Genomic DNA, 20,712 nt, shown 5'->3' on the forward strand with positions numbered 1-20,712 from the left:
AAGACCTCACCCTGTACAGTCCTCTCCAGGCAGGACTGTGGCTGTTAGGAGGCTGACCAGCAGGGCTGGGACTGAGCCTGTAGCCACCTGGGCACCTCCAGAGAGGTCAGGCAGGGCGCCCACAGCCATGGTGGGCCGGAGGTCGGGGCAGCCCAGGGAGGTTGGCGACGTTGGGTGTCCTCTGCCCGTCAGCCCAGGGCCAGGAGACAGGGTTAGGGAGAAGAGCAAGACATGCCTGCCGGCTCAGACTTCGGATCTGGAGAGGGGATCCAGAGCTGGGATGGAGTCCTCGGGTAAGTCCCTTCTGCCCTCTGGTTCTGGGGTTCTGCAGTTGACCCTTCACAGGTGCCAGCGCTTGGGACGGGGGCAGGAAAGTCTCCAGGAAAGGCTGTCTCCAAACCTCAGGGACGCCCTGCTTCCACTGCCCACTGCTCTCCCCGACTCTGCAGGCAAACAGGGAGGGCGAGAGGCCGGGCTTCGGAGTCAGCAGACCTGGGGGCACTCCCGGCCCTTCTCGTGGAGACTTCTCTCTGAGCCTCAGCTTCCAGGTGACTAAGCAGAGATAAGGGTCTTCTCTCCCAGGGGCTCTGCGAGGGTTAGAGGAGAAAGTGCTTGAAAATAGCGTTGCTCTTCCTGTTAGAGCTGCTGTAACTCTGTATTCTGTAGGCATACAAGGGTATAGGTCGTAGCTGCTATTTGGCATGGCAGCTCAAGCCCCCAGCCTGACTCTGGAAGCTTCTTCAAGGAAATGGTGGAAGGAGAATGGAGAATGCTCAGTGTTGCACTGCCTTCCCCAGAGAAGCGTCCTCTGGCCTTTGCTCAAGTTTCGACCAGCGGTTTGAGATACTCTCATTTTACGGCACGTGCTTCTGTCAGTCAGCGGGCTCTGGAGGTTTCCGGTTCTGTGCTGGAGGCTGTGGGGTGCTCAGGTGAACAGAACACCATACACGCCTTCAGCCAAGCTCCCCTGGGAACAACTCCAAAGCAAGGCGGAGGAGCGTGCAACAAAAGGCTGCATGGTGTGGGTCCCAAGGCTGTGGGAAGGGCAGTGTTTCCAGCTGGGGCACTGCAGTAGTGCGGGCGTGTCTGGGGATGTCTGGGGCTCACTGTGATGCTTCGTGAATGACAGATCCTTGGTTAATAAGCTTCAGAAGCACGGCATACGATCCCTTTGCCCCTAGGAGCATCTCAGTGTCCATGAGCTCATTAAAGGCTCTGAGGAGGCCTGCAGTAAAGTATTTGTTACACCCAGTGTCTCAAACTTAGGTTCACCCTGCTGAGTGGATAGCTTCCCAGCCTCCATGGCTAGACATTTGTGTTAGTTGGCTCTGTGGCCTGGGGCTGCTCTCAGAACCTCTCTGGGCCTTCATTTCTCCATGTGTGGAAAAAGGGGAGGTCTTTCCATTTCTGACACTCTATGACTCCAGGTTGGCTCGCCATGTCACTCAGGAGAGCATACAGGGGACAGTGGACATGGAGCCAGCCTGGACCCACAGGGGAGGTCCAAAATATATCTTTTCAAATTGACGTGGAAAGGATGAAGCTGAGAAATTTGTAATTTCATTTCAAAAGCAAGAACATAAAACTGAAGTGTGCTTTGGGTTATTCTGAAAGAGTATCCATCTGTCCATGCTGAATGATGAAGAAAGTAACACAAGAGAAAGAAAAGATACAGCTGTTCGTTGTAGTGTTGAGAGAGTCTCAAGTCCTCGTCTCTCGGATTTGAGTTCTGTTTCCTTTGCCGTGTCCCTGGAGGGAAGAGAGGGACAGGAGTGCCTGAGGCCATGTGCTGGGACTGTCAGGGCCCTGAGAAGGTCTGTGTTATTTCTTCCCCGTCTATGGGTAACTTTCCATGAGCCCTTGTCCACAACAAGCCTAATCACATTTCCATCTCTGGGGCTGTGCAGGACAGTGGGGGACAATCCGAGAATTGTCACTGAGTTTCTTTTTCAGAGGCACACGCAGCCCAGGTTTCACTGGTGTGTGACGGATGCGAGGCCTGCCCTTATTTGTCTTGGGTTGGACATGCTTGGCTCATCATTCTTGGGTAGCGTTCCAACTTGTAAAAAGCTATTTTGGCTCTGCTTTCTTTAGGATGCCAGGAGAAGCAGGGGAGATGTTAACGCTCCCTGGGGTTGCTAGTCCCATGTTACTGACCAACGTAAGGGGAGCCCAGAAAGGCTAGAGGCCGGGTGACAGGATGAGAGCCCTCAGGAGCCCTCAGAGGCCAAGAAAGGGCTGGTCTGTCTCCACTCCGCCTGCTGGCCTCCTGAGCTGGGAGTGGGCTTCAGAGGCTGTATTGTCCGTGGGTGTAAGGCAGGCTGTGCTGAACCTCCGGTCCTCGCTCACCAGGGGCGGGAGTCACTTCACTCCCGGGAATTCCAGTCCGTCCTCCGTGAATCAGGACAAAAATACTTCCTAATGTGCTTGCAGGGGTAGAATGAGAAACTCACAGAACTCACCAGCTTGGGCGCACGGTTCCCTTTCGCTACGTGGAGCTGTGTTTTTGCTGAAGGGTGTGAGTGGGGCCTCCACACTCCCCTGATGTTTGTTGAGCGGCCCTATGGGGAGAGGCCATGCTAGGGGCTGGCAGGGCATTAGCGAGGGCGTTTCTGGGCTCCTTAGCTGAAAAACATGTCACAGGGTGTCTCTTTGCTCTGGCCACCGTGCTGACTGAAAAGCTAAGAGGATTTATTGGCTTCCAGAGGGTCTTAGAAGAGAAGTGAAGTGTCAGCCCGGGTTTCACTGCTTCTGGTCTTCAGCGTTCGTCACAGCGATGGCTCAGTGACTCAGGGTAAGTCAGGACCAGGGCTTTTAGAGATGAAAATGGTTCCTCCCAGGGCCTGCCTTTCAACTCAGCTCCCCAGCAAGGAGGGGAAACACCCACTGACACCTTCCTAACCCTTGATCTACTTCCTGGAGGTTTAAGCCGCTGGTTTTGCACAGGCACGCTGTCCTGTCACAGCCAGAGCCCAAGAATCAAGCCCTGTTGGCTCCACTCCAATTTGGGTAATTGCGTTGGACCCACCTAAGGTTCCCCTGGGATTTTCAATTAGATATGGGATGTGTCTTCCCAAGCGGCTGTCATCTGTCACCCCTGCCCTGTTAAACAGATCCTGCATTCCACCCCAGGGGCAATCGGCTGCCCTTTAATGATGAGAAGAAATTGCCCCTTTCTCCCTCCCGACCCTGGGAATCCCCGAAGCAGAGTGAATCTGTGCCTGGGAGTGTCCCCAGGGTCTCGCTGCCTTCCCCCAGTGACCTGCTGAGTGCTCTGAGACATTCATTATTCTTGGGCAATTTTCAAACGGCTCACGTTGGAAGCTGCTAACACACTTAATCCAGTTGTGGCCAACTCAGAGCCTTTGATAGATGTTTTCTTTCCACGGGGCAGGACCAGCTTGGCTTTTATAACTGAGCAATGAGGCTCATCAAAGTCCCGGTCACAACGCACCGTGGGCTGCCCTGGGCTCGGTCCAGCCTGACCTTTGTGATTTGCCCAGCCCCACAGGGACATGGAGGAACCAGCCCTGGATGTTGATAAATTGTCAGGGGGATTCAGATGTCTGGGCTCCCATGCTTGCTTGCTTCAACCCTCTCCTCTTCTCTGCAGTTCAGCAAATGTCCCGGGAATAGGGACGGGGGCCTTAACGATGAGTCAGACACCATCCCCCCTTTAAAGAGCTAGGCAAGTAAAGAGTGTAGTCAATCTAGCATGTTCTGTGCAGAGAAGAGAAGAATGAAGGGCTAGAATGTATTGAGGGGCCAGCTACACTGGGCTCAGAGCTTTCATAGATATTATCTAGTGTCACGCTTCCAACCCACCGGCAGGTGGGTATTGTACACAGAGTTTACAGATGCAGTGCAGACTCGCCAACAGGGCAGGGCAGGGCTGGAATCCAGGGCATCTGACTCTGAAACCCAAACCCAGGCTCCTCTGCAGGCCCACAGGGAGGGATGTGACGCAGGGGTGAAGGCAGTGGCTGGGGAAGTTTCTCTAAAGGAGTGAGAAGTGGAGAGTGAATCAGAGTTTGCAGGGATGTAGGTGCTCCTGGCAGAAGGAAGAGCATGACAAAGGCACCGGCTTGCTGGCAGTGCTGTGTTGGGTGTTTCTGGAAGGTAAATGGGGAGCCGGGGCCTGGGAGATGAGGCTGGATTGAGAGGCATGAATGGGAGCTTCTCCTTCAGCTTCTGATCAGGGTCAGTAAGGGGGATGGTCAGACACGTGGGTGGGTGGGGGCTGGAGGCAGTGTGGCAGGCCCAGCCTCTGCCTCCTCCTGTCCCCACTCTGCCCCATGGAGCTACAAGCTTGTCCCTCCTCTGGGCTTTTGCCCCGGCTGTTTCCCGCTGGCAATGCTTCCTCCTCCACCTTTTCTGCTCCGAGGATTCCTGCTCCCCTTTCAGGGCAAATGCTGTCCCTGCTAGGGTAGCTTTCTGGAGTCCCTCAGTTGGAATTAGTCTCTCTTTCTGTGCTCTCAAGGCAGAGTTTTACCTCTGTTCTAACATTTCGTGTTTGAAAGCAGTAATACCGGTAAAGCACTAGTTAATCTTCCTCTCAATCCTGGGGGCCGAATTGTTATCCACCGTTTCACAGATGGAGAAACAGAGGCTGAGGGAGGCTCAGAGACTTTTCTAAGGACACACAGCTGGTGAACGGGGACGAGGAGAGTCAGCCTCAGGTCTGTCCACCAGCAAGTCTGTACTGCCTTAAGTCGCCGCCAGTCGGGATTGTCTCTAGCAAGGGGCTGCCAAGCCCTTGGGAGCATTCAGGGTCTGTGTCTGAGCACAGAACAGTCTAGACTCCCCAGAGTACCTGGCAGAGAGCCCCCCACGTGGCTGACGCTGGTCAAAGATCCAGAGAGGGGAGCTGACGGTGCCGAGCCTCTCCAGGGCATGTAGACGGAGTGGAGGGCGAGGGACCCCTCTAGCCCATTCTCACCATGAGTGCAGCTGAGACACTGACCCAGCCTGCCTGGCCTCCTGTAGGCCGTCCCTGCTTTGGAAAGGAGACACCTCATGATTTTCTTGGGGATGACCCAGACTGTGGGGTGACTTCATACAATGCTTGGCTCCTTCCACCTCTGCCTTCCAGGAATCAAGCCTGTCTCTCAGTGACGCCAGCCACACACTCATCCAATTTCTGGGGATGCTTTGAAGGGGTGGCACAAGCCAGAACAAGGAGAAGCCAGCTTTTCTTTATAAGGGGAGAGGCAATGGATCGCACGCTGGAGCAGTTCTTCCCTGCTGACTGGAGGGGAAGAAAGGAGGCAACGTTTTTTCTCCTTTTCCTGTGGGCACCTTTCTTCTAAATATAAGCATCCAAGCCAGCTGTGCCTCCATCATGCGATGTGAGCCTCCAGCACATTTACGATGGCCTTCCATAGTCTCCCCTGGCGGTGGGAGTGTCCACCCTGCCTCAGGGTGACTCTGGGTGAGGGACCCCCTAATCTCCCTGTCCTGAGGCTCGGTTGCTACTCTGTGACCAAGCAGCAGGCTGTGGTGCTGCAGGGGTCATAATAATGACTGCTTTTATTGAGCACCTACTGTGTGCTGGCACTATGCTAGGTGCCTGCATACCTTTTTTCCACTTATCAACTCACTTATAAAGAGTGAGTGTGGGTTGGTCCTTGCTGCAGGTCCAGAGAGGCCAGGGGACTTGTCTGAGGTCTCCCAGTCAGTAAGCGGCATGACTGGCATTCACACTCAGGTCTGTGTGGCTCCAAAACCTCGTCCCCTCTGCCACGAGGCCTTCCCCAAATTGCTGGGCACCTGAGACTTGACTTCTAGGCCTGGCATTACCACTAATGTGCTCGGTGACTTTGGGTGACTTACTTTTTCTCTCTGGGCACCAACTTTAGCAAAATAGGGAGAGTGGATAAGACACCTCTGGGTCCCCTCTAGTTCTCTGCTTAGGGAGGTGCTGGCCGAAGGGCAGTAGAGTTCCGGTGGCTGGGAATCCCGGTCCCCTCCTCTGTGTGGATGGCTTGGCTTTGGGCTGGGGTGAGGATCCTGTGGCCGTTTAGTGCTCTGAGAACCTTCTCTTCCCTTTTGGTGAGAGACCTTAGAAGAAGCTTCAGCGGTGAGGTGGGAGTAGGCAGCCCTTCTATTGCACATGCCTCCCCTAACAGTCCCAGAATTCCCTGGGCAACCCAGTGAATCAAGGCCCGATGGGAGGGACCTCAGAGGTCATCGTGTCCAGCCCCCTCATTTTACAGTTGGGGAGACTGAGGCGCAGAGTGAACTAGTGACCTAGGGCTCAAGCACAGGTTCCATTTCTCTTTCACTTACTCTCAGTACCAGACGTAAAAGACCCGCTTTCCTGAAGGAGGGGAAGATAGATCTGAAAACAAACAGTTACAATGTAAGTGGTGAGTGTTATGCAGGTCTTTTAATTTTCAACCCAGTATTTTTCCACTCCTGCATCCTGCCTCACCAGGAAGATATTTCGTGGGATTCTGGAGTGTTAACACTGGAGTGGCCTCTAGGGGTCTGCTAGTCTTGGGCTGGCAAATCCCTGGAATTCGTGATGCCTCTCCCCCTTTCCTGGCCATGGCAGACATCACAAGTGGATCACCAGTGCTCTTGCCATGGAGCCTGTGGGAGGCCTCAGATCTTTCCACGGAGCTCTAGCCAGGCACTACTGATCGATCAGAGTTGGCACATGAGGTGATGCTGTCTGCCATTCCTAATTAGCTTGACATCATCATCTGCAACAACGTGTACTGAGCTCTCCCTTTGTGCTGGGCCGTATCTTGAGTACCATGTTTTAGATATGTCGTCTCATTTAACACTGACAACAAGCCTACAAGGTAGGTACTGTTATGGTTGCCATTGTGCAGCCAAGGAAACTGAGGCCCGGGGGCCCCCAGCTCACTGGCAGTGGAGCCAGCAGAAACAGGTCTCATGGTGCCACGTCCAGTCCTCCTGCAGACGACTGGTGCTGGGCAGGTCTTGGGTATGCCTAAAAACTACCATTTCCCCAATAGACTGCTTTGGTGACATCTTCACATTGTGTCTTTTCTGAAGGAAAAACCCCATCCTGAACTTCTCTGCCCAGCCTTTGCCTCTGCCCCCAAAGCCACCTCTGCCGGGCCCTGGTCAGTATGAGATCGTGGACTACACGGGGCCCCCCAAGCATTTCATCTCGAGTGCGTCGTTCGTGTCCAACACCAGCCGGTGGACAGCGGCGCCATCCCAGCCAGGCCTGCCTGGCCCAGGTCAGAGGATTGTTTTAAATGATTGTAAAAGCCAAATCTGGAATTGTTTGTCATTCCTGGGCCATCAAATACCACTGATTTATAGGCTGTTTGCCAAACAGTTTACAGGGGTTAGAGTAGATCTGGAAGACTTTTCAGCTTACCCTTTCAGAGTGTTCCTTTTCTTTTTTTAAGGTGAAAGGGCTCTTAGAGATGATCCAGGCCAGGAATTCATAGCCAATGACCGTGAACGTCCAAGAGGCTCAAAGACAGGCTCCAGGGGGTCTGTGACCCTGAAATCATCTGCAGATTCAGAGCATGCAGACATTATTTTCTGGGGAAAGGGGCTGTAGCTTTTGTCAGATTGTCAAAAAAGTTCGTGTTCTTAAAAACGTCGAAATGACTGGTGTAGTCTAGCCGAGTCAGTTCGCAGACGGGGAAGGCCTGCAGAGCAGGGTGTGCACAGATCCACAGGGAGCGCCCCGCAGGGCAGAGTACAGGTGATTCCCCTCTCTGCCTCGTTTGTCGTGAAATAAACCTGGGGTGCTCATGGGAGCAGTTCTTTAAACATGCAGTTCCATTCCCTGTCCGTGGATGAGCATAAGCCGGGATCCCCATACTGCTGGGGTCTCCATGAGAGCTGACAGCATGAGGGACTCGCTCTGGTGGGTAGTCTCTGTGCTCCCGACCTATCTGTTGCTCTCTATGCAGCCCCCTAGCTAATTCCCCCATTGACCGGAACTGGTGGCCTTGGGGACTCCCAGGTGGGCAGGTGGTGTGGGAGGAGGAAGGCAGAGCTGAGGTGGCTGCTGGCTCTGTTAAATTCAGTCTTTCAGTGAGCACTGATGATGCTCCAACCCTAGGGAGGCAAAGAACACTTGGGCCCCGTGCTTGCCCCCAGAGGCATCAGTCAGGTAGGAAGACACCTTCCTCTCCAACACACAGGTGAGGAAAATGTAAAGTAGACAGGACAAGGGAAAGCCATTCTTGTAGCTTCGGCCTTGGAAATGCAGCCATAATCAAGCCAACAAGACTGCAGAGGTTTGACCCTGGAGTCACCTGGTCAGTCCAGGCAGAACTCAGTTTGGTTCGGCAAATGCTCCCTATGAGCGGTGAGCTCCCGGCGGGAACCCATGCCCGACCCTGTTTGGTCCTGGCCTCTGGGAGCTTTTTCTGAGTCCTCTCCAGCCTGCGCACGGTGCGAGGCACCTGGCTCACGGGTGCAGGCCAGTTCCTGCTGCTGTGATCACCCCCGCCACGTGGGGCCTCCTGGGCTCACGCACATGCAAACATCTGCCTTCTCGGCTTCTAGTGGGCGCACATCTACCTGGACCGCCCTGTGCTCCCATCAGCTGCTTCCTGGGTACACCAAGAGCGCACCACCCCTCCTTAACCAAATCAGCGTCCACAGAGTTTCCAGTCACCCCCACTGGTGGTTCCCAAGCCCTCTGTGGTCCTGGCGGCTGATCTCCTGGGAACCGTGCCTGCTCTTGTCATGGCTTCACTTCTCTGGAAATTTCTGAACTAAATCAATACAAAACCCCACCAAACTGACACCTGGCTTCTTTAAGTATATTGCTTTAACTCAATATTTGTTTCAAATTTCATAGAAAACTCTTTTGCAACTTTTCTCCTGTTAAAGAAGTTAAAATGAGTTAGAGAAGGTGGGACGCCGGAGTTCGAGTCCAGTTAAGAGCCGTGTAACCTCGGGCCAGTCCCTTCCTCTGTCTCCCCACGTGGAAGATGCAGGGGCCTTGCAGCTCCAACATAGAATACCAGAGACTGGAGCAGCTGGCCTGTGTCTCTTAATGCCGTCTCTCTCTCTCTCTCCTCACAGCTACATACAAGCCGGAATTCCCAGGAAAGCAATCCTTTCTCTACAACGAGGACAAGAAGTGGATCCCAGTGTTGTAGTGACCTCACATAAGCTCGGGGAGAACACTGGCCACCAGCTGCCCCACCCAGGTTCCCCAGGACGTTCATGCAGAGAACGCCTGTTTCGTGTGTGACAGCTGACGACATGGGGGCAGCTCTACCACCCCAGCCTAGTGTTCTGGCCTTGATCATTGTCTTGAGCTGCCTCCTGGAGATTGGACACCACCCCTGCTGACTCCAGGGGTTTTCTGAGCAGAAATGAGGAGGGCACAGAGCCTCCCTTGGTTACTTCATCTTGCACCCATCCAGGCTGGCTTCTGCACCCCTCCTCTCAGACTTAAGGGACTCCTGAAGCTCAGACTCCAGGGAGAAGGCAGACAATGGCGGATGCCCGTCTAGAAGCCTGACACTCAGCCAGGGCTCTGGGGCCCAGAGAGTACCTGCAGGGCGAACAGCACAGGGCTGCGGCCCAGGCCTGCTCCCACCTCTGGCCTTGACTTCCAGACTCCTCCTGGAGTTCCTGGAGCCAGAAGGCCCAGAGGCGCTTGTGACAGAGACACGAAGGGGTTGCCTGGGCCCTTCCCCAGCTAAGCCTTCGTATCTCACCTTCAGGAAGAGCCTGGCAGCCAGTCACCGTGGTCACTGTGCTCATTGCCCGCCTTCAGAGGCCGCCACGTCCGTGTATTGGCCCTGTGTTCAACAGCAGACATGGGCAGGACCCTGCTGAAGCCGGAGTCCTGGACACGGTGGTTCTGAGGGGCAGGGCGGCCCCGTGCTGGCAGGTGCTTACCTCCACCGGGGCTTTCTCCCTCCGGCCTGTCTCCATCCCTCCCCGACCTCTGGCTCAAGTGTAACACAATCTTTAATGGATCTTTTCTGGCCTGCCAGGTCGTTTCCTCTTAGCAAGAGGAAGAGATTCCCAAAGAACCAAGAGGAAATGGAAGTAACCACACATCTCCTCTTCCCCAAACATCGGTGTTGTCTGTCTCTTTTGTAATGGAAGGCTCTTGTGCAGTCGCCTCTCCCCTCTCCCCCGCATCCACATGGCCTCTCCCTTCCCCTCGGCTCCCTCCTGACTTTTCTCTGTGACGCTTACATCCTGCGCCTTCCTGTCAGAACTGGCCGATGGGAGGGTTGGGTGAGGAAGAAGCAGGGAGAATGGAGTTACATATCCAATTAAACGGAATTCTCGCTTCTCGCAAAAGCTGGCCTTTTTGTGAACCTCAGATTCCTGCAAGCGCTCGTTGCTTTGAGCTGGAGCACTGTGCGAAGAGCGAGGAAGTCTGGACCTAAAGGCAGAACGCTTCATGCCTCCTTCCGTCCTCTCAGGTCCATAGCTTCTCCTCAAGGTTTAGAATTCAGGGGCTCAAGGTCAAGCACTTCCAGCGCCTGGGTGGGCAATGCGTGGAGCAAACAGGCAAGGCAGGGATGGGAATGCAGGAGCCCAGGCCACGCCCATCTCGAGGGGCCTCCAGCATGGCTCCAGCTAACAGCTGCCAGGTCTGTGGATTCTTCAACAGAATCTGGGGGGCCTTTAAAATGTGAAATCTCTTGATTTGAGATGTTGACAACCATATTTCAATATAAAATTTTTTGTTTGGGCTAGAGGACACTCTTCTGCAGGCCGTTCGTTGTCCACTGTGTGCTAGAAGTTCTGGAAACTCCTTTTAAAGCTGACACTTGGAGCTGTACCTCTCTTTGGCCCCAGACTCTTGATGGTGGGGCCAGATCCCAAGGCCTTGGTTTTTAGGTCCCTCTGGCCCTCGGGGGGCCACTGGGCTGGGAGTGGCTGGCTCTGGGGTCACTGTGGGCAGAGGCTGGGGGTGATGCATGGGAAAACAGAACAGGCCTCTCCTCCTCATGAGCAGCTGGGCTGAGCATCAGCAGTGAAGACTGTCTTTCCAGAAGGAGTCCCCTCTAAGGACCTCTAAGGGGTCAGGAAAGAGGGGACTCTGGGAAGAGAACGGCAGGGCTGCCCTTGGCTCGTTGGAATCCATGTTCTGTGGAATACATGACGGGAGCTGAGGCGCTGAGCTCAGGTCTGTCTTGATTGTATCCAGTCTCTCTCAAGATGTCACAGGCCTCTCACAGCTCTGTCCTGCCCAGCGGTTCTCACGTCCCAGCTGTACGTTGGAATCAGCTTGTGCGCTGTTACAGAGACAGCCTGCGCAGGCCCGGACCCTCAGAGTTCTCATTTAATTGATCTGAGGTGGGGTCTGGGCATCAGTGTCTTTATTAAAGTTCTCAGTGTGATTATGTGTCCTGTTAGGGTTAGGATACACTGATAGTTTAATAAAGTATTTTCCAAATTTTAACATGCATGCAGCTCACTTGGAGATGTCAAAAGGCAGAGTCTGTAGGTCTGGGGTGGGGTCTGAGGGTCTGCATTTCTGTTTCTTTTTTTAAAAATTGAGATATAATTGACATATAATGTTGTGTTAGTTTTGGGTATAAGCATTTCTAACAAGCTCTCAGACGATGCCGATGCTGCTGGTCCGTGGACCACACTTGGAGTAGCAGGGTCTCATAAGTGCACTAATTGCTGAACTCTTCATCTGGCCTTCGGGCTGCTTACTGACCTACTCATGCGTCCTCGCTCCCTCCTTTCTCCTTCCCTCCCTCACTTATTCATTCACTCTCGCTCTCCTGCTTTCCTCCTTCATCCCTTTCTCCCCTCATTCACTGCCGGGTCTACTAGGCACAGGCTGCCTGCAGGCGGGGGACGCCCTCTCCACCAGCCAGCAGCTGCCTGTGTGAAGTGACTCCCTGTTTGGAAGGGACTGACCATCACTCCTTCCACCTTTGCGGACTTTGGAGTGAAAGACAGTCCTGGATGACAGCTGTGGGGCTCAGGAGCGGCCCTCTCTCCTGCCCTTCTCTGAGGGCAGGCCTGACTCCTCCCGGCTTGCAGGGCTCTCCTGGACGTCCAAATGGCCTTCTGGCGCAGTGACGGCTCTCTTGTCTTCACGTGGAGGGGAAGAGAAATGGGCCCTGGTGGCTTTGCGGGAGGCTGTGGGAGTATGGGGGCTCATTCTGGAGTGCTGCAGCGGGCGTGCCCGACACTGTAGCTCCTTGTGCTCGTTAACCCAGCCAGACGCTGGCAGACCGGGGAGCCTTGGAGGCCTGCATAGCTACGGCCTCTTCAGAGCAGTGGTTCTGGACCTGGATTGCGCACTGTAATCACTTGGGGGCTTTAAAAAGTGCTGAGGCCTGGGTCCCACCCCCAGAAATTCTGATTTAATTCTCCAGGGTGGGTGGGGTCTGGGCAGCTGGGAGGGTGTGGGGTGGGGCTAAAAGCGCCCCAGCGATGGTGACTCCATGATTCCGGGATTCTGATATGCAGTCAAGGTTGAGACGCCTGCACCACCTTCCTGCTTCCCAGCCAGCTCTGGGGGAGGGAGCTGGCAGGAGGCTCAGGAGGCGGGAAATGAACAGATGCTGAGCGCCTCTGGTGGGCCTGGCGGTGTGCCGGTACCCTGCACCTGCTCCATCCTTTCATCCTCACACATCCCCCTGAGCTGACATCTGATGTCATGGTGGCGGTGTGGCCTGGAGGGGGCAGAGCAACTCTGGGTGCTCCACAGGTCCCTCGAGCAGTGCCAGGCAAGCCATGTGGGAGCCTGAGGCCAAGGAAACTTCAGTAATACTGATCCTGGCTTCAAAGTTTTGGTATTTTGTTCCTCATGGATTTTTTTTACCTTAATTTTAAAAAAAACATTGCATTGAACTATGATTTATCTTGATTGCCGAGCTCTTTGGCTTCCCCTAACTTTTTTGCACCTGGGCTAGCGTCTCCAGGCGGGGCCTTGGGAAACGGGACCCTAGACTCTGACTGGCAGAGCTGGGAGACCCTGAGAGACATCCGTGGTTTTCAAACTTTTAAAAAAATTTTGTTCAGACAAAAGTTTACAAGAAACCCTAAAATTAAGTGAAGAAAAGCAGAGCTGCCAGGATTGAAGTCCGGGAGGATACTCAGGGGCTGCCTGCTGTCCCCTCCCCGACCTCGAGGTGGCCTTTGAGACCTGCCAGTGAACTCCGGGGCCCTAAGGGTGAGAGTTACAAATGACCCATGTAGACCATGCTCCTCAGTTTATGGCCACAGAAACCAAAGCCTAGAGGTGGTGGCGTGCTGTAAGCTGGGGAAGGAAAAAAGGGGTGTGGGGAGGGAGGGAGGGACGAAGGAAGAAAGGAGGGGAAGGAGGGAGGGAGGCAGGCGTGATTTGTGATTTGTTCTCCAGGGGAGATAAGACCTTGACTTGTAGCATTTGTCAATTCCCCTGGTGTAAATACTTCCCCACCAGCGCACCAACACGATGTCACTGACCACAGAGTTGGGAAGAGATGGGCACAGTCACCTGTGTGAGCCGGTAGGAGCCAGCTACAGGGAAAGTGACTCAGCTGAGTGTGGGGGCAGAGCTGACACAAGAACTCAGGTCACGTGGTTCCCAGCCCCGGGCTCTGCCCCCTGGCTCCAGCTGTGCGGTCCTCAGCAAGGTCATCCTGGACCCTTCCCAGGACTTCTTCATCTCCAGTCAGCGATCCTAAAGTCATAGCACTCAGCCTGTGGGACTGCACAGAACAGAGATCTGAACATCAGGTTCCTGCTGCCTGCCAGGCGGGCACCTCTGCTTCACCAGTGCCCAGCACTTACCATCGTCCTTCACATCCCGGGTGCACCGCTCACGGGATAGAGAGGAGAGAGGCCTGGTCTACTTTCACCCTCTCTCCCTGGAAGATTTTCACAAAAGACTTTCACAAGTGTAGCATCTGAAGTAATACATAGGTGGGATTTTATTACTAAATACCATATGTGTATATAAAATGCATAATTGAATAACACCTAAAAAAAATAGTCCAAGAAATGTGAAATACACATTTTTTGAAATGATAAAAATGTATCCATGAAAAATATAAAATGTGGCATATATATACAATATATACTTATATATATATAACATAAATGAAAACTGTAAATAAGAAATGTATACAACAGGGAGCGGCATGACGGTCAATTTACACAGCGGCCACTTCGTTCTAGTGGATCAGCTCCATTATTTCCATCTTGCACGGAAGAAGTCTGTGAGGAAGAGTGTTTCCCCTAGAGTGCCCAAGTTATTTGCACTGAAAATCAAGAGATTTCAAGTTAACTGACCAAAGGGCAAGAAGTCATAGGTCTGAAGTCGATGGGAGAATCAGGAGTGGGGCCAGACAGCAGTCAAGCGGCGCTGAGAGAGAGGCTCTGCTTCCGCCGTCTGCCAGGGCAGCCGCAGGAGGTCGACTGCAGAGAAGGGTCTGCTGAGGAGGAAACAGCATGTTGGGTATGTGAACCGAGGTGACACCGTCTCTGGCCAGACGGGCACTGGCAGGAAGTTCAGGGAGCAGAGTCAAGCAAGAGGAGGAGGTTCGGATCAGGACACCTCCCAGGTCTGTCCCCAGCCCCGACATCCACAGGCTTGCGACTGGAGGGCCTCTTCCCTCAGGGAGGGCGTTCAAGTAACGGCACTGAGGCGTGAGGAGAGGTTGTGTGTGGGGGGGGCCGCTCCCCAGCTGGCTCCTTGCCTGGAGCCTACCCCCAGGGGTCTGAGGGGGTGCGCGCTGGCTCACTCGGGCCTTAGAGCTCCTTCAGGATGATCTGAATCTTCCCATCAAGCTCCCCCATGTCCAGCAGGAAGGCGACGTGGTTGCTGTAATGCTGAATGATGTTGTTGTCCATGTTGACCAGGATTCTGGAAGAGAAGCGGAGATGCGGCTAGAGTGTGGCAAGCCCCTGTTTTGGGCCCTCTGAGTGACAAGGATGATAGTAATGGTCACTACCTGCTGGGTGCCCACACATTTCAGGCAGCTCCCAGATTTTCTTGCCTACTCTCGTAACACCCTGCCAGGTGGGTGCTCCCCATCCTGCTCTACAGGGAAGGGCAGAGGCCCACGTGGTCGGGCCACAACTCAAACCCAGACCTGCTGGCTCCCGCACCCACCTACTGCACCAGATGGCCTCTCCTCACACACGAGGACGGACGCTTCTGAGCAACAGTACGGAGATCTGGGGGAGACGCAGTGCTCCCCAGTCGCCAGGCCAGGCTGAGGACTGGGACGTGGAGTGTGACTTCAAGTGCAGGAGGTGTGGTGGGAGGACCAGTGCGGTTTGGGTTCAGCAGGAGGCTGGGGCGTGTCACTCAGGGGCGCCTGGCCCTCTCGGCTCTGACTCCAGGAAGCTAGACCTCGGGGACGGTGCAATCGACTTGAGGGCCTGGGCTCGCTCTCCCCCCGTACTCTTCAGGTAAAGACCAGGGCCAACCAGAGAGTGACGGAGCCGCCCCAGCTGTGGCCCTCTGCAGGGGTCAAAGCCAGAGCGTGTGCCAAGGGCAGCCCTCGAAGGCAGCCTCCCTGAGGACAGACCCAGTGAGATGTGACCTGACCTGGCCATGTGGGTAGGATGGCCTTTGGAGTTGAGTATTTTCATCTATTCACCCCACCAGCATTTGCTGAGGCCTTTCCACACGCAGGGCCTTGCTCCAGCAAGAACAAGGGCCGTATAGAGATCCGACACCTGCCCTCCAGGGGTTCAGACTGGTAGGGACTGGCAGGACAAATCCTTACAACCATACGCCTCCAGGTCACAGATGGGGAAGCGGAGGCTCAAAGAATCCAAGCCACGTGCCTGGGGTCACACAGTTAGACGGCAGTGCTGGCATTTGAATCCAGCCTTTTGCCTCTTTTGACTGTATCACATTTTTTAGAAAGAAAAAGACAAACAAAAGCCCCTATAAATACAAGTTAGGAAGTGGCATAAATAAGGAAGGCAAAACCCAGTCCTGAGGGAGGGTTTGGATGAGGCGAGACAGTTTTAAGTCAGGAGGAGTTGGGGGGCTGAGAATCCCAGACCACTGAGGACCCCACCGGGGAGGCGGTGGCCTTGTCCCCTCATCGCCCAGGGAGGGAGGGGCAGTGGAGACGGTGGCGAGCCAAAGCAGACGGGCCACGTCCAGTTGCCTCTGCAGAGCATGAGCAGCCCCTGCTTTAGGAAGGAGGCCTGGGTGCTGACGGCCAGCGTCTAATTACAGGATCCCGCCCCCTCGGCTCTGAGTGCACTTCCTTGGCGTCACACAGGGATCTTTGGGGCCTTCAGGCTGGGAACAGACCACAGGAGCCCAGGGCTGGGGCAGAGGGTGGGCGCTTTGTCAGCGTCGGGGTTTTTGTGTCTTTCACGTGGTGGCGTTACTGGGTGTTCCGAGGTGCCCGGCACTAGGCGAATGTCACATGCGCACCAACTTGCAGGCCGCCTCGCTCCACCCCCAGGCGGGGCCTTTCTGGGACCCAGCCCTGCCTATGCACAGGACCCCAGACAGGCCCAGGGAGTCCCTCCCTCAGAGGTCAGTGACAACCAGGCCCTAGAGGCAGGGGCCTGTCAGGAACCCCTGTCCCAGAATGTGGGCCTCTTGTCACTCGCCAGCTTCTCGCTGTCTTCTGTCCTGGTTCGCATGACACCCCTGGCACGCGGCCAGTGAAAACAATGTCTTTGTTAATCTTTCAAGCACTCAGTGGTGCTTGGAAAGCTGATTGTATCTACCTTTGTCCACAGGAGGGTTCTGTGAAAATAAACTAGGCCACTGACGAGAACTTCCTGTGCCTCAGATGAGGGGAATCCGATGGAGGGAGGTGGCAAGGGAGTCTGGCCTCTCCTCTCCCAAAGGTTTTTTGGGGACCCTTCTCCTTTAGGCATTTCAGACACTCCTAGGCCTGAGGTTTTCCTGGTTGGGGGTGTGTATGGGGTGTGGGGTGCCTCTGAAGGGCCGCTGCGTGATGCCCTGGGCTATGAGGCTGGGCAAACACATCACTGGCCTGGCCACAGCCTTTATTTGCACATTGCTTAGCGGTTAGAGGAACAAGCAGGAGGCAAGATAAAATAGTGGGTACATGCACAGGCTTTAGACAGGCCAGGGCTCCTTCTGCCAATTACTAACTCTGTGACCCTGGGACTACTCTGAACCTCAGTTTCCTCATCTGTAGAAATGGAGATAATTGTTCCAAACTCAAATGAGATGAGATGATGCCTGGGAGTTATTTAGCTCAGTGCCTGGCATGTAGGAAGTGCTCACAAATGGAAGTTATTATAATTATGTTTTAAATAGCTGGCTGGGGCTTAAGGGAGCGATTTGCAATTCTACCAGTGGGGCAGGCTTATATGCAGGCCCCCCTCCCCAGCCAAATCATACACGAGGCACTCCCAACCCCTGAGCCCAGCCCGTGGGGGGGGTCCGTAAGGGAGGCCGGCTGCAGGTGGGGCTGCAGCTAGGGGCGTGGGCACTGGCACCCAAGGGGAAGTGGGGCTGGGCTTGTCTGGGCAAAGCAGAGCCTGCCCTCCGCTATGAGGTGGATTCCGCTCCAGAGAGCGTGTGAGCCCCAGTTTGAAACCGAAACTTGGAAGGAAAAAAACACACAAAAAACCCTAGACACTCATACAACCAAAACCAAACGGATCCTTTCCCAGGGGCTACAGGGCCGTGTACCTCCCCCGCCCCACCCTTCTGTGAGAGGCTGGGTGGGAACCAGAGGAGGGAGGGAGGGAGGGAGGGAGGGAGGCAGGGCCGGGCTGTGAGGGAGGAGGCCACCAGGGCTTGGCTGGAAGGGGCCTCAACCTGAGTATAAAACCTGCCTTACTTTGCAAAGTCTTCTAAAAAGGAAAGCACAGACAGTAGCCACGGGGCAATGCCTGAGCACCTTCCAGGGGCAGCTAGAGAGTGCAGCTGGAGCTCGACTGTCCAGAGCAGGAGGATGGGGTCTGGGCTGTGGGCAGGGGCGCTGGGGTGTTTCCCAGAGTCCTGGTCCTAGTCCTCTGGGCAGGGAACGGCAGTGACAATTCCTCACTGCCCAGGGCCCCGTGCTGGGCTGGTGAAGGGACCTGGTTAGCAAGGGCTGCAGGGGTGCAGCTCACTGGCTCTAACTAGGGGACTGAAGCCTGGGAGGGCAGTCACCATGTGGCCCTCCGCCTCCCCACCCCCCACCAGCCAAGGAATCTCCTGGGCAGATAGAAAAGGTGCTGTGGTCCTCAGCACTAAGCCCCAGGAGCCCACAGTAGGCTTAGGCGGCAGGCCCTGCCTGGCCCCCTGGAGGATAAAGCTTAACTCCCTCCTGCCTGGGCCAGACCTGCGGGTGGAGGAGGCCTGCGGCACATGCATGGCGGGGCTCCCTCAAACCGGCCAGTCATAACTCCCTTTTCAGACCCATCGCCGCCCACTCCCCTTTAGGCCCCCTGACTCAGCCAGAAGCATCGTTGCTGGGCTCTGCCTCTGTGCCTTTACTCTGCTGCTCCTGCCCCTGAACACTGCTTTTCACCCATGAGCCTCAGTTTCCCTATGTGTGAAGTGTAGGTAATGGTATCTACCTCTCGGTGTGGCTTAGGGTTAAATGAGATGTGCTTAGCCTGGTATCTGACACATAGTAGGTGGTCAAGTGAGTGCGAGTGACTAACATCTTTATCATTATAATCAGATGACTTGGTTATCCAGTGGCCTTGGGACTTGAACCTGAGTCTTCTGCCATGGACCTCTACCTGAGGAGGTCGTCTAGCAAGACCCTTCCATTGGTCTCCCACTCCTTTCCTTCCGGGTTGTGTCAATGTCTGGTCTCTGCTGGCGGCCCTGGCCTGTTGGGGGCTCTCCACCCAACTCCACATCCTCTCCATGAAGCCAAGGACAAACAGGGCTCAGCACGGAGCAGCAGGCCCCCGCAGGGCAGAGCCACCTGCCGGGAGCTCCCTGAGCCACTGTGTTGGGGGCCGGGTGGGGGGAGCGGTCCTGGGCACTTACCCCCGCTTACACTTCTTGTAGACTTTGTAAATGTTCTCCTCTGGGAACCCATACTTCTCAGAGATCTGGAAGAGAATAGTAAAGGATTCACCGTCTGCTGCCAAAACCAGATCTGTACCTCTCTTTTATACCATGACTTCTTATTTCCTGATTATAAAGTTATATATATCTACACTGTGGCAAATACAATGAAGAAAATTACAATCATCCCTAACGCTGCTTCCCAGAGATAAACCCCATTAATATCTGAGTGTATTCTTCCCCATCTTTTGGCCATGTGTATAGATTTTTTATATTCCACAGATAGTTTTATATAACTTTTTTACTTATCATCATATATTATAAATCTCCCCACATCACAACAGAATCTTGACAAGCAGCGTGCTTCATGGCTGTAAAACATCCCAAAGGACCCTGGCTGCAGGCAGACTCAGGTTGTGCCAGGGCTCAGGGTTCCCCATTCACCAGCTGCCGACTTTGTGCAGACGACTCGTGGCGACGGTAACAGTGCCTGCCTCATAGGGTTGCTGGAAGAATTTAATGAATTGGTCCTCATGAAACACTTAGCACAGTTCCTGGCAAGTACTAAGACCTCAATAAATGGTCATGATTATTATTTAAGAAGTGGAGCAATGGGGATGCTCTTGCCTTGTTGTGAGGGGGGATAACCCAGACATTTCCCTCTTCTAGGCAGGAATTGATTCCACTTGATGGATGAGGATGCTGAGCTCGAAGAAGAAAAACCACATGCCCAAGGCCTAGCCTAGAACCCAGGCTTCCTGCTCATCACATCCCAGAACGGTGGTGCTTATTCTCCGGATGAGGAAACTGTAGCTCAGAGGCCTGTGAACGACCTGCCTGAGCTCCCACAGCCAGGGTCAGCCCGTTTCTCCCAGAACTCCTGACGTTTCCTCTGAGGCAGACAGATGGGGTCTGGTCCCAGCTCCACCACCTGGAGTGGCAGAACTCTGAACAAGTCGCCTTCTTTCACTGAGCCTCAGTTTCCTCATTTGTAAAATGGGTGGAAGAATGGGATGTACGCAGAGGGTGGCTCTGCACATGAACTGAGACGATGGGGTACAGGGCCCAGCCCAGTGCTGTCCCAGGCGGGAGCTCAGTCAAGTGTTGCTGTCTGCTGTCACTGACTGCCCTGAAGTGGCAGCAACCTCAGGCAGAGGGCTTCCGGCTGAGGTTTTCCTCTTTGGGCCTTTTAGGAAGAGGACCAGACTCAGCTCCTTGGTTATTCTCTGCCTTGACAGAGATCCCTCCAGGCAAGAAAACTCCTTAGACTATTTATCTGAATGGCAATGTGGCCAGAAGCTACCAGGAAGGTCTCAAGTCAATCTAGGCAAGAATTTAGGAAATTTCTAACCACAGTAGTACAAAGACAGGATAGGCAGCCCATTAGGTAATGAGCTCTCCATTCCTGGAAGTATACAAGTTAGGAGCGGGCAGCCACTTGGAAGAGCTACTGGGGAGAGAGCTCAAGCACCAGATGGGGAGCTAACCTTTTAAGGTACTGTCCAACCCAAAGATTCTCAGTCTATATTCAAGTGACATAAACGCCTTTGTGAGACCAACTTCCTGGGGCTGGTGCCAAGCAGGGCTGATGAGATGTGAAGAGAACAGGATAGCATAGCAGAGTGGAGAGAGCTCGGGCTGGAATCCCAGCTCTGTCACTTCCAGTAACCTTGGTAAGTCCCCTGACCTCTGGGAGGCCGTTTCCCCACGGGAAATGAGGAGATAACAGTACCCACTTTTCAGGGTTCTTAGGAGAACATGATGAGCTAGCAAACACGGCATGCCCGACAAAATGCCTGGCACATAGTGGGTCT

General features: G+C 54.4%; 2 protein-coding genes across 6 annotated transcripts in view; one reads left to right on the forward strand and one right to left on the reverse strand.

The window, feature by feature from the left end:
• STPG1 (sperm tail PG-rich repeat containing 1) overlaps positions 1–10,275 on the forward strand; it is a 53,150-nt gene extending 42,875 nt beyond the window's left edge. For 3 of the 5 annotated variants that reach the window (XM_046660864.1, XM_046660866.1, XM_046660865.1), the window contains 2 exons: positions 7,027–7,217; positions 9,034–10,275. In XM_046660864.1, coding sequence (XP_046516820.1) covers positions 7,027–7,217; positions 9,034–9,110 — 268 coding nt within the window. In that variant the 3' untranslated portion in view covers positions 9,111–10,275. Of the gene's footprint in view, positions 1–449; positions 549–2,705; positions 2,795–7,026; positions 7,218–9,033 lie in introns of those variants that run through there. The other 2 variants (XR_006888592.1, XM_046660868.1) reach the window with 2 other exon arrangements.
• Positions 10,276–14,382: 4,107 nt separating this feature from the next.
• GRHL3 (grainyhead like transcription factor 3) overlaps positions 14,383–20,712 on the reverse strand; it is a 35,596-nt gene continuing 29,266 nt past the window's right edge. The window contains exons 15-16 of the mRNA XM_046660497.1: positions 18,878–18,942; positions 14,383–14,797 (exon numbers count right to left, since the gene is read on the reverse strand). Of these exons, the coding sequence (XP_046516453.1) occupies positions 14,683–14,797; positions 18,878–18,942 (180 nt within the window). The 3' untranslated portion in view covers positions 14,383–14,682. The remainder of the gene's footprint in view (positions 14,798–18,877; positions 18,943–20,712) is intronic.

This window comes from Equus quagga, chromosome 5 (assembly GCF_021613505.1).
Source record: "Equus quagga isolate Etosha38 chromosome 5, UCLA_HA_Equagga_1.0, whole genome shotgun sequence".
Lineage (NCBI taxonomy): Eukaryota > Metazoa > Chordata > Mammalia > Perissodactyla > Equidae > Equus > Equus quagga.